This window comes from Scomber japonicus, chromosome 20, assembly GCF_027409825.1.
Source record: "Scomber japonicus isolate fScoJap1 chromosome 20, fScoJap1.pri, whole genome shotgun sequence".
Taxonomy (NCBI): domain Eukaryota; kingdom Metazoa; phylum Chordata; class Actinopteri; order Scombriformes; family Scombridae; genus Scomber; species Scomber japonicus.
Genome location: NC_070597.1, coordinates 18,068,888 through 18,086,469, shown reverse-complemented (window position 1 = coordinate 18,086,469; position 17,582 = coordinate 18,068,888). Strand labels below are relative to the sequence as shown.

At 38.0% G+C, this 17,582-nt stretch overlaps 1 protein-coding gene and 1 pseudogene across 1 annotated transcript in view; one reads left to right on the top strand and one right to left on the bottom strand.

Moving 5' to 3' along the window:
• Positions 1-5,762: 5,762 nt before the first annotated feature.
• Positions 5,763-11,215, top strand: LOC128381156 (abl interactor 2-like; annotated as a pseudogene).
• Positions 11,216-15,504: 4,289 nt separating this feature from the next.
• mpp2b (MAGUK p55 scaffold protein 2b) overlaps positions 15,505-17,582 on the bottom strand; it is a 28,994-nt gene continuing 26,916 nt past the window's right edge. The window contains exons 11-12 of the mRNA XM_053341310.1: positions 16,326-16,454; positions 15,505-15,681 (exon numbers count right to left, since the gene is read on the bottom strand). Of these exons, the coding sequence (XP_053197285.1) occupies positions 15,505-15,681; positions 16,326-16,454 (306 nt within the window). The remainder of the gene's footprint in view (positions 15,682-16,325; positions 16,455-17,582) is intronic.

The window sequence follows — 17,582 nt, the reverse complement described above, 5'->3', positions numbered from 1 at the left end:
TATGTGTGTGTCTTTGTGTGTGTTTTGACAATGTAGTTTTCCTGCAGTCTCCAGCACAATAATTGAATTTGGCTTTTCCTTTAATGGAAGTCTGTGAAGTGTGGAGAGGCTTTGATAGCCCAGAACATCCAATCTCCACAAACAGGGGGTTGCACACCATTGAACATGGATTCTGCTGTGTGCTATGTGTGCATGTGTGGTCTGCCATAGGCTACTTTTGGGGACAAATTTCAGACTTAAGATCAGTTAAGTGTAGATGGTTTGTCCAACTGGCTATGTCCCTATTTGGGAAAATGCTATTTTTTGGGTCAATGGTTAAGGTTAGGGTTAGGTTTAGGCAAACAGTAGTGATGGTTAAGGTTTGGGTAATTTTAAAAAAATGTAAGAAAATTAATGTAAATCTATGTAATGGGCAGAGCTAATGTGCATCAGTATCCACTACATGTTTTGAATAAACTGTATGCATGCACATGCTACTATTCCACATTAGATTAATGTACATTTAATGCATGTGTTCTCTTTTGCAAAATCCTTAAAATATCAATGTGATAATGCCTGTGTACAACAGTAAGAACTGAATAAATATTAGATAGTTATCTTGAGAAATTCTTTATAGGCCTATTAGTAAGTAGATAGTACATTTTATAGATATAATCATCAGACTAAATTACTCCAACCCTGCAAGCTCTATTGATAATGCAACAAAAAGAGTAATAAAACCAAATCATAAAACCATTATTCACAGGAGGTGACCACTGAGGATCAAAGCTGGATCTTTAAGTAGCAGATAAAATAAACTTTACATCTGTTCTCACTGATAGAGTGCAGTATTGGTTAATCATTATATAGTCATTAAGTAATAATTTTACAGGTGAGCAGGTAGATATACCTGCTCACCTGTTCCTCATTCCCTCAGTAACCCCCCTTAGTATTATGCATATGTGCTCCAGCCACCTGAACCTGGGTCCTGTTCCATAAAGCAGGATTACCAAATAAGCCAGGTTTATTTCATTAGTCTGGCTGGTCCAGGCTAATTGTCAGGTTTAGCCTGAGTTGCTGCTTAGCCATGACACTGACCTGAAAGAAAAAAAATACTATATACTCATGTGTATACTTTTTTTCAGTAAATATATTTCCAATGAGGATACTCACATTAAATTTTAGTTATAAATAAAGTTATGTGTAATAAAGTGGAATGAAATAGGAAAAAAATATTTAACACACTAAGATAAAGCAGTACACCAAGGCAAGGAAAGGAAAGGAATCAGCTGAAATCTGTAAGTAGACAGTAATTCTACCTACATCTGTGCAAGTTAATATCAGCTAGGTTAGTACATATTGATGAGCTATAAAAAGGTTTCTGGTTACCAAAATGAAACATCTCATGATGGGTAAAAGCAAAGTTTCCCCAAGACCATCACAACCTGATTGTTGCAAAACACTTTGTGTGTTCAATACTTTTTTTTCCTGTGTCATTCCACTTTATTACGTATAACTTTATTTATGCACTTTGATGTTTCGATTTCTTTATATGTGTAGATTTCTTGAGTTAATACTTAAGTGTGGTGATAATTTCATGTGAATATCCTCATTGGACATATATTTACTGAAAAAAATGTTGACGCATTTCCCCCACTGTATATACACACACATAACTCACATATGTGTTCATGATATCTCTGGATTTTGTGTATTGCTGCTGTACTGTATGATCTCTTTTTGTGATCATATGTTTAAATCCTTCATATGTCTTCAGCAGAAGTGACTGCTACTTTTGATCTGTGAATCCGTTTGATCTGTGTTTGACGTCATGGGCTGCTTATGAATGGCGTGCACACGCAATTAGTCTGAATACTTGAGCCTGTCTTGACTTAGTCTGATTGTGTGAATGTGGATTGGCCTTTATGGAACCGCTTTAGCCTGATCTCATTTGATAGGCTCATTCAAGTCAGGTGTTGAACAATAAGACTTTCTGAGCAGGCTTTCTGGAATTGACCCCTGTTCCTGATATTCTGTCTCTGTTATCTGCTACTTATGTTTGACCCACTGCCTGTTCATGACCTGCCTTCCTGCCTTGACCCTGTGTCTTTGTTTGAACTGCCCTCTTGTGCCTGGCTGTAATGTAAGCCTGTTAATTCCAACCTCAATAAAAATCCTAAATCTACATGTTTACTGTTACCACATACACACACCAATTACCCAATGACAGCTGTGACATTGTGCATGAACAATACACAAACCTGAAATTGAAGCAGTTAAGTGAAAATGTGCCATTGTTAATTTTATAATTTACTGTGCCTTTCCTACATGTCTTCTGTGAAGTCTTGTGACATTTTGTTCACTATCATGTCAGTTGTGTTGCACTTACATGTGATTCTTATTCCTAGTTGATTCATTAATTATTTTTAAAATCATTATTCATTTATAAATTTAGACAAGCTCATGTGATTTCCAAAATAGCTCCACAACAACTTGATCACAAGCTTGAATAACTGAAATGACGTGTGCAGGGCTTTTAGATATTTCAGACCATTCACTTCTATTTTAAGACAAAGGGCAAAGCTGTGGTTTGCCTCCCATAGGCTACATTTATACTGAAGAAATCTCAAGAAATATCTTTTGTCTTTGAACAATGGAGTCTGATATTTTTGAGAGCTAAAGCCATCTCATCTGTCTAATTACAAATTGTACAAAGCAGCGTGGCTTTGTAATTGTTACAAAGATAACAGCCCCCTCTGTTTGATATTTCATGTCAGTGAAAGAGAATCATTTCTGGTGCACCTTCGGCTACATTCATTTGAGGGTAAAGTCACATTTTTACAACTACTCATCTCATTTCTACACTTGCACACTTCGATAGTACTTAGATGAAAACAAGACCATAAAACAGCAGTGTTCTTTTCATGCAGTCCTGACTGATATGCATGTCGGAGATTTGAATACAGCTAATCAGCAGCATGAGGAGAGACCAGTGAATGAATATCCTCTCACTAACTCATGACATGACATGGCTTTCATGTGATTCACTTATTTTTTTCATTAAGAAGATCCAGTTTTCACACATACTGAGATTCCATAAGATAAAAAATATCCACAACAAAGAAAATATGAGTGTGAAATTATGACTGAATGGGTAATTTATAGTTACAAACCCATAGCTGCGCAATTGTGGCTCAGGAAGAAAATGACATACTGTCTGAGGTCAATGAAAGGACAGGAAAGTAAGTATAGTGTTCCTCTCCTCTGCTGGTGTCTACAGTATATGTTATCATTAGGCCATGTCTCTGGGCATAGTGTGTTGAATCATGCTAGTCTCTATGTGGTTATGCATTACCAGCTGCATTAAATCATGCAGAACCTCTAATGCAAGGGTCAGAAATACAGCTATTTGTCATTATGAGAGCCTACTTGGAAAGTTTATGGCTGTGGAATACAACACAACAGATATAGCATCAACATACACATGGGAAAATATGGACTCTATTTATCAATCAGTTCCTTCATTCTAAGAAATGTAGGCTCCACTCAGCTGAAGCCAAAGGCAGTAAAACTGCAATAATTTAATCAGAGAAATCATCAATTCATTATGGGCAATCTTATGCTGAAACCAGTTCACCCTTTCCATACAAAGTGATAACATGATAGCTTAATTATTTATAGAATAAAGTAATAACTCTTCCATAATCTCTTATCAATAATGAGTGATGAGTGATAAAACTGTAGCATACAGTAGCAGAAATTCACTGCAACACTATTAGACAAGTCAAAGCCATCAACAGCTTGGATTACTTTCAAAGTAATATACACAAACGTGTATATTTTTAATCCTTTTTGTTAACATTACAGCATCATTACAATACATTATTAGTATTGGGTCCCACTTGATTTAAGTTGATTTACTTCAATGTGAAGATGTCAGTTGGAACATATGAAATGAGAAGGAAAACACAAGAATAAGGAGAAATTGCCGAAATTCACCAAAAAAAAAAGAAAAGAAAAGAAAAACTCTTCTTCAGTTGTGAATTTTTCCCAAAGCAAGTGATTCTAATATGTCAGTGAAAAGTCTGCTGAGGTCAGACAACAGTGTGAAACACTGTTTATTATTAATCAGAGTTAGGATTTAGCTTCAGATTGAGTTAATGATAGAAGTAGTGGTGAAGTCAGTTTGGTTAGAGTTCATAGGCTACAAAGAGTCAAAAGCCATGCTGTAGCTGCTCTGTGAGGCTGTACTAATGGACTAAGCTAAACACTAAAGCAAACATGCTAACATGTTCCCTCACTTAGTTTTGTAATAGTTGCCAACTGTCTAAAAACAGTTGGGAAAGTACCTTGTTTTGTAGAGTCATAATAACCCGTACTGGGCAAATGGAAAATTTTGACTTGACCATGGCATCAGAAATATTCAGGGCCACTTACTACAACTTATCCTCTGGGCACTATTATACCTGTACCAATCAGTAGCTTTTGAGATATTTCAGACTGGATCAAAGAAATGGACTCACAGACAGATAGACATTTCCCTGGAGCCACACTACTTTCATGGCTAAAAACTGGAAATGAGTCCAGGTGGTGCCGCCCACCATAAACTGCAACATATCTGGTTTACCTCGGACCTTTGTTGCATGTCATTCCCCTCTCTCCTGTCAACTCTGACCCATAGCTATGTGATAAGGCATAAAATGCTAAAAGTAATTTGTGTTAAGGTCGACCAAAGTCTGTACGGGTGCATTATATACAAAACAAGCACATCTTGTTTTGTCACTTGATTGTCCTTAGGTATCAATGCTGTGCCATATCCAAATAAAACGTTATTGTGCTATGTCACATGGCTCAATTCACTGAGTATCAGATTGGATCAAAGTGTACTGATAAACTGGCACATGGCAAAACATGTGCACTGCTTGTAATCACATGTAATAGATTGACCACTCACTGTTAGCATTTCTGTAACACCTTCAATGTACTCGTCGTCATATTTGTGATAAGAAGTGATCCAAGCATGAGAGTAAACACAAAATGAATGTACACACTGCTCCAACCAGAAGGAACCTCTTCAGAAACTGGAGTCAAGCCACTAGGGAAGTTCACATACACAAAAACACAATCAAGGATGTTGTGGAATTTAAACAGTATAGGCTAAACAGGATATCCAGAACAATACAATGCATTTTGACACTGCTGTACTTTTCGTTATAATGCAAGTGTTCTACATGAAGCATCATAAGCTGATGCAGAGCTGAACTAATGCTGAATTTTACTGGTAGGCTTCTAACTGCTTGGGTTATGATATGATACATTTGTTATTTGTCATCGTCATTGTTTATAGTGCACATTGCAATGGAGGCCAACTGATCAACAAACCAGACGATCCTCACTATTTTCTCTGGACGGCACTGACATCTAGTGGATTTTATAAATAATTGAAGGAGCTGTCATGTTGGATCCTGTAACGTTCACAGCACGATTATCTTCTATCATATTGTATATGTTTATGTATGACAGTCTATGTGAAACTGTTGACCACAACAATAAACGTGATACATCATATTTTCTACTCTTAGGAGGAATGAGATTTGGTTTTGTAAATCAGTTTGAGTGAAGGTCTACCTGGTGCAGCCCTGCCCAGGGAGCAGCTGCTCATAATCTGTACCCTGAGGTAATTCCGCATTCACCTCCGACTACACACCTCCCTGCCTCCACTGACTCTTGCTTAGAACTTGTCCAAGTAAATAGTTTTAGCGGATATAAAAGTACTTGTTAGCATGGGAGAAATGACGGAGCAGAAGAAGTTTTCAGAGATTATTACTCAGATATTACAAGAGGCGCCAGCAGCCAGGAAGAGTCTTCTTGATAACCACAACAACCTCCTTCAGGTGGCAGATTACTGCGAGAACAATTATTTTCAGGTGAGTAATGCTCGTAAAAAAGTCAGAACTACTGCTCCAAAAGCGAAACGAGTAACTTTTAGACTTTTTCAAGAACTTTATTACATTTGAAATGTGTCACAACATGTATCACATATCCTACTTTCTGTTTATTTATTTACTGTTTAATCGTTCAGGCAGAAGATCACACTAAGGCTGCCGAAGAAGCCAAGTCTCTGGCTGTTCAGGCGCTGGCCAGTGTGACCTACCAGATCAATAGTTTGGCCAGCACGGTGCACAAACTGTTGGATTCTCAGGCAATGCAGATCAAAGCTATGGAGTCTTCAGTCAAGCTGCTAACACTGGTGAGGAACAGCCTTCACCTACAACACTTAAACTCTGCTCTGTACAACTAGGTGATTCTGCACAGCTGGAGATTCTTTAATGCTAAAAAAACATATACTGTACTAGAAGGTTGCATTGTTCTTCTTTTTTCCTCCATTTTCTTTTAATTACTAAATAAGGAACAAGCCAAAGCCATGTACTTATCTATCTATCTATCTATCTTTATTAATGTAACACTAAATCACAAAAAGTCATCTCAAGGCACTTTTCACATTGAGGTAACAAAAACACAATGACTTTTATATTCTGTTGATTAAAGCATATTTATGAGTATTATAATCAATTTCTTCAATATTTCTGCCAATTGATCCCTCATAAACTTTACACACTGGTCCTTTAAATTAACTACCATTACACTTGTAGCTGTTGTGGGAACAAAGTGTGCAAATTACTGAATTCCTTTCTCTTGGAAGTTACCTTTCATCTGTGTTCACTTTTACGCTTTATTGTTGTCATTGTCATTTAATTAGACACTTCCTCAAGGAAAGAAGTGATCTGAAAATTACTGAGTGCCAGTGTTTTTGATTGATATTGATTGTTGATTGTGGCTGTTCATGCTGTCCAGACTGAAAAAATCCACTACGAGAAGGTAGCCAGGAGAGAGATTGGTGCTTTTACCACTCCCAAAAACAGGAGCCGGAACAAACCTTTGGCCCCACCGACTTCTGGCATGGGGCCAGAGAAAAGCTACTCAAGACAGCCAATATCGTACTCCATCTTGGACTCCATCGGACATTGTTTTCAGGTAAAGGGGATGCTGAATTGAAATTGAATCCAAACGCTTTATATTTCTCTTCTTAAACATATACAGAACATTATATTCACCCTATTTCATGCTGTAGCCCCAGGGTGATGTCAAATGTGATGTACAGGATGGCTGACTGTGCTGTAGAGATGGAGAATGTCATCCTTTGTTCCCTTTCATTCATCTTCTCCCCACAGGTCCCTGGGCAGCAGCCCAGAAAAAGATCAGGAACCACAGATAGCATACAGAGTACTGCAGAATCCACTGTGTATGTAGACACATTCCTCTTTTTTCTTATCTATAACAATTTCTACACTACAGATTTATTATTATGGTATATCCAACACTGTATAAGGGGTTTCTTCATTATACACTCAGATTACAGAAATAGTCATTAATCATACGCTTATTTGCTCTCTTGTTGAGAGTTAGATACCACTCTCATCTGTCCCTTAATAATGAGGCTGCAGCCACCAGCCTGTTAGCTTAGTTTAGCACACAGATTTGAAACAGTCAGCCTGGCTAAATCACACAAATTATTACATTATATATCAGTGTATTTAATTATTATAAAACCTGGAGTGTAAAAATGAAACACTGCGGTTTTACAGGGGGTTAAATGCTTGACTGTCTCTTGGGCCACACCAGGAAGTGACTGGGAAATCAGTCACTTCCAAGAAATAGTCTGGCAGCTACAACGATTAGTTGATAAATTCTAATCGATTGACAGGAAATTAATCACCAATCATTTTGATAATCGATAATTGTTTTGAGTCATTTGTTAAAAGAAAAATACCAAAATGATCTGGGTCTAGCTTCTTAAATGTGAATCTTGTCTGGTTTCTTGAGTCATCTCTGACATTTTATAAACCAAACAACAAAAAGATTAATCAAGAAAATAATTCAAATGTTCAAATAATCAACAATCAAGCTAAATGAATTGCGTGCTGGCTGCAGCGTCATATTTAGCATACAGACATGATAGTGGTAGTGATAGTCTTCTCATTTAAAGCTTGACACAAAAACAAATGTGTATTTCCCAAAATGTTGAAGAACTATTCCTGTAAGATACATAAAACGATCACTTTTATTGCTCACAGTGGCTGATGGTCTGTTTTCTTCTTCTCTTGTTTGTAGATCAAGTTTAGGCATCGCTGTGCCCCCACCATCAGTCCCCACCATGCCAACCGTCTCCAACCTCCCCAATGACAGCTTGCCTCCCCCTCCTCCTTCTTCTCTTCCAGCTGCTTTGGACCCCAGTATGCCTGCTCCGCCTCCTCCTCCGCCACCTCCTCCCTCTGTTATGGACACTGGCCTCCCCCCTCCTCCCTCCTTAACCTCACCCACATGTCCTCCCCCTCCTCCTCCACCTCCACCTGTATCAGGAGCTGGCCCTTTTTCTCCTCCTCCCCCTCCTCCTCCACCTCCACCTGTATCAGGAGCTGGCCCTTTTTCTCCTCCACCCCCTCCCCCTCCACCCCCACCAGCAGCAGGACCTGCCACCTCCCCTCCACCTCCACCTCCACCACCCCCTCCCACTGAGAACTCTGGTATTGTGCCACCACCGCCTCCACCACCTCCTCCACCTCCTCCACCTCCCCCTTTCCTGCATTAGCAAACATTATAGTTCATGTAAAGTTTCTCTGAGGGGTTAGTATCAGTATGATTCGCAGATAACATTTTAAGCTGGCAAGCTAGGGTTTGCCATTAGATGGATGTGTAAAAATGTGAGCAGCATGTGTAATATCTTGGTAAGTCCAGGCCTGTTGTGAGATCAATGTTAAGTGCAAATAAAAGCTTGAAAAAGTGTGTGTGGTGCTTTAACCTTGTGGTGTTTCATGAGTCTTGCATGGCACAGAATGAGCTCAAGTGATATTTTTCCTAGGACAGAAAACTCTCCTTCAAATGAAACACTGTTGTGCGGAGAGACACCTCCAGCATGTTTCAACAACACTCTAACCACATTCCTGAGAAACATGCTGAAACAGGGATTCTTGTTTTTCCAAGTTATCCTCTTTTTCCTGTAGTATGATTTCCCTCACTTGTTACATCTTTGTGTTGTCATTATGTATCTTAATCAGTATAAATCACCTTAGACGTCAGCTGCCCGTCAGCCCAACACTAGAAGCTGTCTTCCTGTTAGGTACAGGGAACAATGTCAGTGATAAGTTGTTTACGTCACTGACTGTAACCTCAGTGTGTTCTGCTACTTTAAACAGGTCAATGAGGCTATAAAATGTCTGTTGCAAGCCAACACTCTACTTAACCTGCATTACATGGCTCGTACTTGAAGGTAAGCCTTACTTTCAGTATGGAAAATATATTAGCAAGGGACAGCTTTACTAAACTTGTTAAATCATATTCTTTACTGTTTTGTATCTGATTGTGTTCAGTTATGCCTGAAACGAGATAAAAATGGTTATGTTGTATTTGAAAAGAGAAGTTCTGTTGCTGCTTTTCATACTTTACATTTATGTGAATTCAGGTCTAAGCTGTAATCTTTCATGTAGTGACAGACCGTAAAGTTATGTATGGTGTACTTTTCTTTTTTCTTTTTTTTTTCTTTGAACTGCAGTGTTGCAGTTCAAACTCTTCTGAGTTAACCAAAAGAACCATCAAAGATTGTGCCGCTCTCATACATATATTAATTATATCTGCTATTTGAAAGTAACTGAGTACATTTACACAAGTACTGCACTTAAGCAAAATTTTGAGGTACTTGTAGGCTACTTAGAGTATTTCCATTTGATTTATACTTCCACTCCACTACTGCTCCACTACATATAGTTGCCGGTTACTTTTCAGATGAAGATTAGTGACCTTTTTGGCTTCTGATGTTCTGAAAAAAAACTGTGTGTAGTCAAAGTCACATTTCAGATGTTTGTGATTTTATCAAAAGCTCCACCAAATAGTGAGTGTTCCAATGATCCAATATTTCGCCATAAATCAAGATTACAGGAAAAAGTCTAATAACCGAAAAACACATTTGAGTATGTCTCCAATCTCACAACCCCTTAGATTTATAGGGTAACCCTTTGGAGGGGCCCTATGTTGGGAACCACTGGACTAAACTAGCTAACTGTATATAAAGTAATTGAAACTAGCCCAACCTTGCAACAGTTAAATACTGCTCACACACCAATACTTGATGTCATAAAATAATAATTCATCAACCAAACCACTACTTTTACTGCAGTACGTCTATACTTTTCTGACAATCCTTCTGTGCTTTTAAGTAGAATTTTCTTGCAGGAATTTTACTTACAATGGAGTATTTTTACATTGCTGTGTTGGTACTTTTACTTAAGGAAAATATGTGAATACTTCTTCCACCACTGTCTGCCATAAAGACATTCTGTTTATGTCTGTGATTTAAGGATACGAGGAGATAAAGAGAGCGAACTTTGAACTGTCCATGTATAAACAGACACCATCAAGTAACAAGCTGAACAGTAAAACAGTTGTGATGTTCAAGGTTCAAAATCAAGTCTTTGCTTTTAAGTGAAAAGGCTTCTGATTTATGAATTGTTCTCCTGTTTTCTCAGGTGTGAAAGATTAAACCTTATTAGGAAAAAAAAGACAGCCATGATCATTTATCAATTTGCGTTGGAGTAAGTATTTCCTCTGTTCTTAGCAGGTTAACATTCATCCAACCTAACCGTATGTACACTGTGGCTGCTTCTACACAAAAACATGTCTGTTCTCCATTACAGGATTCCTCTGTTCTGTATCGGTGTCACTTTGTGGATTTTATGTTGTCATTATGCAAAGAAAAACTGTGAAGAGGAAGACAGTCCCCCTACGCGCAGTTACACTCCGTCTGTATATGTCATCCCAATATACGAAGAGGAGCAGGAGGAGGAAGAGGAGTACATACATGAAGCATATGTTCAACCTCCTTACAGAGATCCTCCCATGTACGTGTCAAGAAACGTCAGTCCACCTCCTCCATACAGGGTACGGCACTGGTTGCATTTTGTTCACATTCATGCATTCATTATTATATTACATGATTAGGCCACGCATGTTATTTAGAAAAGCAGTTGGTTGACAGTAAATGTTTCACAGTGTCAGAGATTTTAAATAAAATGTTTCCTCTTACCTTTTCCAGTTTGAACCACCATCCTATCTGGACCCACCACCATCATACACTGCTCCTCCACCATACCCACCCCCTTTACCTGGCTCAGGGCAACCGTGATCCTTCTCACTTTCCTCTTCCTCCTCCTCATCAAACACACTATAGCTTCTACTGTACTTTTCATTAAAGGGCAGGTTACAACAACTTTGAGTGCATGTACAGTATGTAGTTATATGTTTGGTGTGAGACGTATAGGATAAACAGGGTGGCCTGTTTCTGTTTAGAGGTTGCATGTCAATGTGCTTGTGTAGGTTTCTTGACTCACCGTTGATAAAACTGTGACTGTGAAAGACTGACTGTCTGTCTATATGTTAGTATTTTGACATACTTGTGTATATACCTGAAAACAATCAACTATGAGGAAAAACCCAGCTACAACCCACACATTTGTTAAAGCTATATGTGCATTTTTTAAATGTATAGACCCTTGTTTACATGTTTTAATAATACTGCTGTGTATGTATGTATGTAATATACTGTAATTTATACCGATTAATAAAAGTAATTTAACAAATCACACTTTATAGTTTTGTTGTCTGGAAAGGAAGAGAGAAAGATGAGTTTTTTTCTCCATTTTGTCCATTTCAACAAATTCAGGGTGAAAAAAACAATAAATAGTTTTCACGACAGAATTTGTGTTCAATAAGTGGAAACGGAGCAACAGTGAATTCTAACTGACTTACTGTTGAAGCGAAAGAAAATGTGCAAGAGACAGGGCACACCTCGAAGTCCTGTGTCTTTAAACAAGACAATAATGTTGTAAAAGCTCATCACATTGTGTACTTCCCCAAGTGACACATTATCCTTTGATAGTGAGCAACATGTCAGGACAATTTTTGATGTTTTTGGATTCTTAAACAAGGTAAGACTCATCACATTATGTAAAATCCCAAGAATACTGTTTTTCTGTGTAATGTGTCTAAGAATTATGTGAATTAAACAGATTTTTCCTGACCGATGTAATGAGCAACAGATTTATAGGATTAAGGTCCAACGTCAGCTGTTAAACTCATGAAGTCAAACAGTTTGCCGGTCATTCCTGCTTCTTTTTATGCTGCTGAACCTGACTGAACCTCCTCAGCTGTACACTGCTGAGGAGGTTCAAAGGTTTTTTAAATTATATTATTCTTAGTGAAACACTGTATGTCACAATCCTGTAATTGAAGTGTTAATGCTCTCATTGTCTTTCTCTTAGTCTTATATAATTATTGATGTAAAGGCTTACACAGTCAAGTGCTACGCTGCTCCGTAAATGGTGATGTCATCCCACACCCACTTATTGATGTTTGTCAGTTACATATCCAAATAGTTCAGAAATCTGAAAAGACTCCCTGTTATCGTATTATTCAACAGTATAAAAAAACATATTAAATCTGATGCTGATGCTGTAGCTGTTTTTTTGGTATGTTCATGACTAACTAAACTTTAAGCTTACATTACACTTTAGAGAAGAACAGACAGGATGTGAGTTATGGATGTGTTCAATCTAGTTGTTGATTTCACATAGGATGGCACAAAACTAATCTGCTGCTGTATGTCTTAAAATTCTTCTTTCTCACAGTAATGTGAGCAAGTAGATGTAATTCCAACCATGACCACTGTAGCGAATATCGTTAGATATATGTAAGTAGACAAAAAAGCCATCTATTCATACAGGAAGAGAAAAGTTGATTTGAGTTTTGAATTGATGTGAATGTGTTCCTAGATCTCCAGCCTTGGTGGTCTCCATATGTTTTGTACTCCTCTGCTTCTATATGCATGCAAAGAAAAAAAGAGCAGCATATGAAGTCAACTTACCAACGCCAGATGACAGAGCAGGCTCCATCCACACCATTTCTTTGACTGATGATCAGGAAGAAGTGGAGAGACGTTTTGACAGATTCCCTCCCCGCTACAGCACTGTGGACCCCCCACCACCATACTCACTGGTGTGTGAGCCCTCACTACAGTCAACCACTGTCCCTGGATCACTGCAGACAGGCCTACAGATTTAAACTATGTGCTTATTTATAGATATTAAAACATCTTTTACTTCTGTTGTTTAGGCCTTTTACCTACTTTACATTACATTATACCAAACTCATGAGTTCACATAATTCTGTAATCACTGAGCTATCTCTAAAATAATGTTTATAGGTTTGTGAGGGGACAAGGACTCTCAAATCAGCAATTTTAAACTTAACGTCCCTGAGAAATTAGCTTATGTTGAAACTGAAAATGCTGTGTTGCTTACATATATATATATTTTAAAAAATGAAATGATGTATTAATATATAATTTTAGATTAAAACAAATGACATATTATCAAATATATAATAACAAATATAAAAGGGGTTGCTTCACTCTAGGCTAATAACTATTTCATTCTGAATTTCTTTCAGTTTGATCCGAAGCTGACGAGTGTTTGGCCAGGGGGTGCACCGCCTGCATATGAGATGTATCCAATTACGCTGCCTCTGGCACCTCATCACTGGGTGACATCCACAGAGCCTCAACATCCCACTCCATCAACATCAACCACCACCCATAACCGACCACCACCCCAGACGTTACACCAGACATCCACCACCTAAACTCCACTTTTATTGTAAACAAATGCTGAAGACGCACCTTGTATTGTTTCTGTGAAAAAATAAGTATTAACATTGTCCTTTATTTTATATAATGCTGCGATTTTAATTTAAAAAATGTATTTTCAATCACATTAACTGTAGACCGTGAAACAATCATCTCAACATTTTTGATTCTAATACATTTTTATATGAACATCAAAACTACAGTGTAGCTGTCCAAACTGCATCTACACACCAGCAGAATCATCAAAGCACCAAGTATTTCTTCTATGATATACTATATACTCTTTATTACAATACAGTACTTACAGGTTTGAGGGAAAATAAAATAAATACTAAATAACTTGCCAGTATTATTTGTCTCTATTTACTAGGAAGGAACATGTAGTGATAGAAGTGAAATGCTCCATGATGAAAAAATAGTGTTTCCTTGGCTTTTGAACCATGTTAAGGCAAAAAGGAAGTATGAATTAGAAGCCACTGATAAATATTTTACTGTTTCTACATCAAAAATAGCAAAAGAAATGTGATTACTTCCATCAACTGTTGAACCTGCAATGTTAAGTAATATGTTTGCCTTCATTATACCGTCAGTGCATACTGTAGGCTACTTCAGTTGTTTTTTTTACTAGGGTTTAAGTGTTTTTAGTGCTACAACTACAACTCCAACAGAATCAAGCAGGCAGTAGTCATTCGCTGGATTCTTTCACTATCAAACAAACCAGAAACTTTACCAGCATAGGACAGAAAATGGACAATGTAATCAATGCTAAAAAAGAAACAAAACAAATTGAAACTAAATATGCACTGCAAGATTAATCCAAAATGTCTCAAAAAAAAGTTTTCCACTGCTGTCACTGTGTTTTATGTATCTGTCAGTGTGTGTGCATATGTGTGCGTGTCTTTGATACCTCTTGGGGACCATTTTCAGTATAAACACCAACCTTGTCGGGACCAATAGTCCTCTTGGGGCCAAAGCCTGCTCCTGATGAGGCAAAATATAATTTCTGAGGTCCTGGTTAAGGCTAGGGTTATAGTTTGGGTTAGGTCACAATCTACAATGAATGTAAGTCAATGCAATGGCCTAACAAGGATAGCTGTACAAACCTGTGTGTGTGTGTGTGTGTGTGTGTGTGTGTGTGTGTGTGTGTGTACAGTATGTTTTTTTTCCAAAATGATCTATTGCTGTTCATTTTCATCAGTGGAAACGTACAAGATAAAGCACATTTCTGAATACATACAGTCATACTATATGATCAAATGGTAAAATATATGGAAATTAATACAAATATGACATTTGGTATCTTTCCTTAACTAATCTATTTTATCAATCCAATGTAAACATTGCACTACGTAAAGTATTTAAGATTTTGGAAAGGCTAAGAAGTTTAACATCCTTTCAACGAAAATCTTAATTAATCTTAAAATCTGCAAAAACATATGCGTTACTCTATTTCCACGTTTATGATAACACACACACACTCACTCACTCACTATTGCACTAAACCTCTGAATCCACTCTTAATCTCTCTCAACAAATATCAATTAAATTATCCCAATCCTGACAAATAAAATGCAACTTGACATTAGGGTCAACAGAGGAACACTAAGTTTGTACAAAAATGCTCTAAATGAGGCTGGTCATTTGCACGGTATCATGACGCTCGGCCCTTCACTACAGACCTTCACCATCGTTAACTGCCTAGAGTCAGCCCCTCTGGAGCTATGAGTGTTAAATCGTCCTCCAACCTTCAGCCTGTGGGCTCCTGCTGACTTTCAGAAGACCCAGCTGACAGGCACCCACTGTTGTTCTGTTAACAGTTTCTCCAGTGCCAACCGTAGACTTCGGAAAGCCGCCTCCAGGCCGTCGTTCACGATGCAGAGGTCAAAGTAATGTCCATATGCTCTTTTGATACGTTCACTCTCGTCCACCGTCCTCTTGAGTTCAGAGTCCTGCAGGGAACAGGGAGAGTCAACATGAAGCATAGATAGCATAGTTCATTTATCAAAGTCATTCATAGTCAGTTCACTTATCACTATTACTCTGCTAATACGCTTATGCCAACGCTGTTTTCTGTTGCTGCTCCCTCCACCACCACTTATGTGGCATTTCTGATATTATTGTTGTCTGGTATTTGTCTGGTGTTCATGTATGTGACACAATTAAGTGAAAATAAATGCAAGCAATTACTTCAATTTAAGAATGGAGCAAACAGTGAAATTGGCACGCAACTGAAATCAAATTAGTTTGCATAATTTAAATGGTAGGAATCCAACTTTCTAGTTAGCATTCCTCCATGCTGAGTAAATAATTTAAGATAGACACTTTATTATGCTACGCAGCAGAGTGAACAGCATGGTAGCTCAGTTCCAGTGCAAAAGAAAAAGAAACAAAACACAAGCAAAGAGGCACCATAAATCATTACAACACACAAAAAGGAAACGTGAATGTAAATTGTCATGTACATTAACACATAACATAAACTGTTCTGATAACTAATATAATGTGATGTATTTCATCGTACATTTTTCATGGTAGAATCTTTAGTTTGATTCGAAAGGTAGGACAACTGACTCTTAGGAGAAGATGCACTCACCGTTAACTGTTTCGTGACCACTCCTGACTCAATTGCTGACCTGTTCATGGCTTTGAGAACCTCAAAATCTGGGGCTTCAATGAACACAACATAGGGCAGGAACTCTGATGTCCGCAGCACTTTGAGAGCCTTTAGAGAAAAACAGAGAACTGCATTACTATCACTGCACCACTGCACAGCAAGCAATGGGTAAAGCTAAAAAACTCACATGAAATTACAAAGCTGAGAATGTGATTAAAAATGTAACTGCAGCATCTTCAGCTAACATATTTATCAACATAATGGGCCAGATGCAAGAACCACTCGTATGCACAGACTTGTTTTTAAACCATGGGTACGAGTGATTTACGAGGATTTGACGCATTCACCAATTTTTTCGTATTTTGGATTTTCTCTTCGGTACAAACAAAATGTACGAGCGGTGCAGACCTGTCATGTACAACCAACTGGCAGTCCTCCAAAGCAAGAAAACATGACTGTTACTGTCTAATTGTCTAATGGCAGTGTGCCAACGTTATCATGTCTTTTGGGGGAACTAAAATTTTTGTGGTGGGGGGGGGGGGGGGGGGGGTGACATCATATACTAGATAAGCAGGATATGATAATCACTTAATGAACACATAACACCTCCACACGGGTATCAAGACCAAACAACACTGTATGATACAATACAGCTAAGCACGATATGGTAGCTATACTACAGAGTGATGTAACCTACTGTAGTTTATCAGCACAAAAGACGCAGAGAGATCGAGCTGTTGAACTGTTACCCTCATCTCCAACTTCTTCTGCCAGGCTTACCCTGCGTTGTCATCCCAGGTGTTCGCAGGTCTGTGCTGACAGCAATCTGGCAGCAGGTGTCAACTGACTTGGATTTTCTTTTTAACATCACTGTATGCTGACTACCACTTAATAGAGAAATTAATTATGTTGATCCACAGCCTGAGTCCATATTATATTGTCAGCATATTAGAGACCCCTGAGTAATGGGTGTGAACTACAGGGGATGTAGGCAATGAGCAAGTGTATACTATGTCCCGTTCATTAAATTGCACTTCTGAATCCATAATTATGATGACATTACTCTGTTTGTAAAATGATTAGGCTATTTAGTATAAAGAAGTAGGCTATTTAACAATTTAGGTAGATTTATCAGTCATTTAAATTGACAAACTATGATATAATGCAAGCTTACAATATAAATATTAGGACCTCAGTCTGAGAGCTTGTAAGTTCTTATTCTTAGTCTTTAGTGCC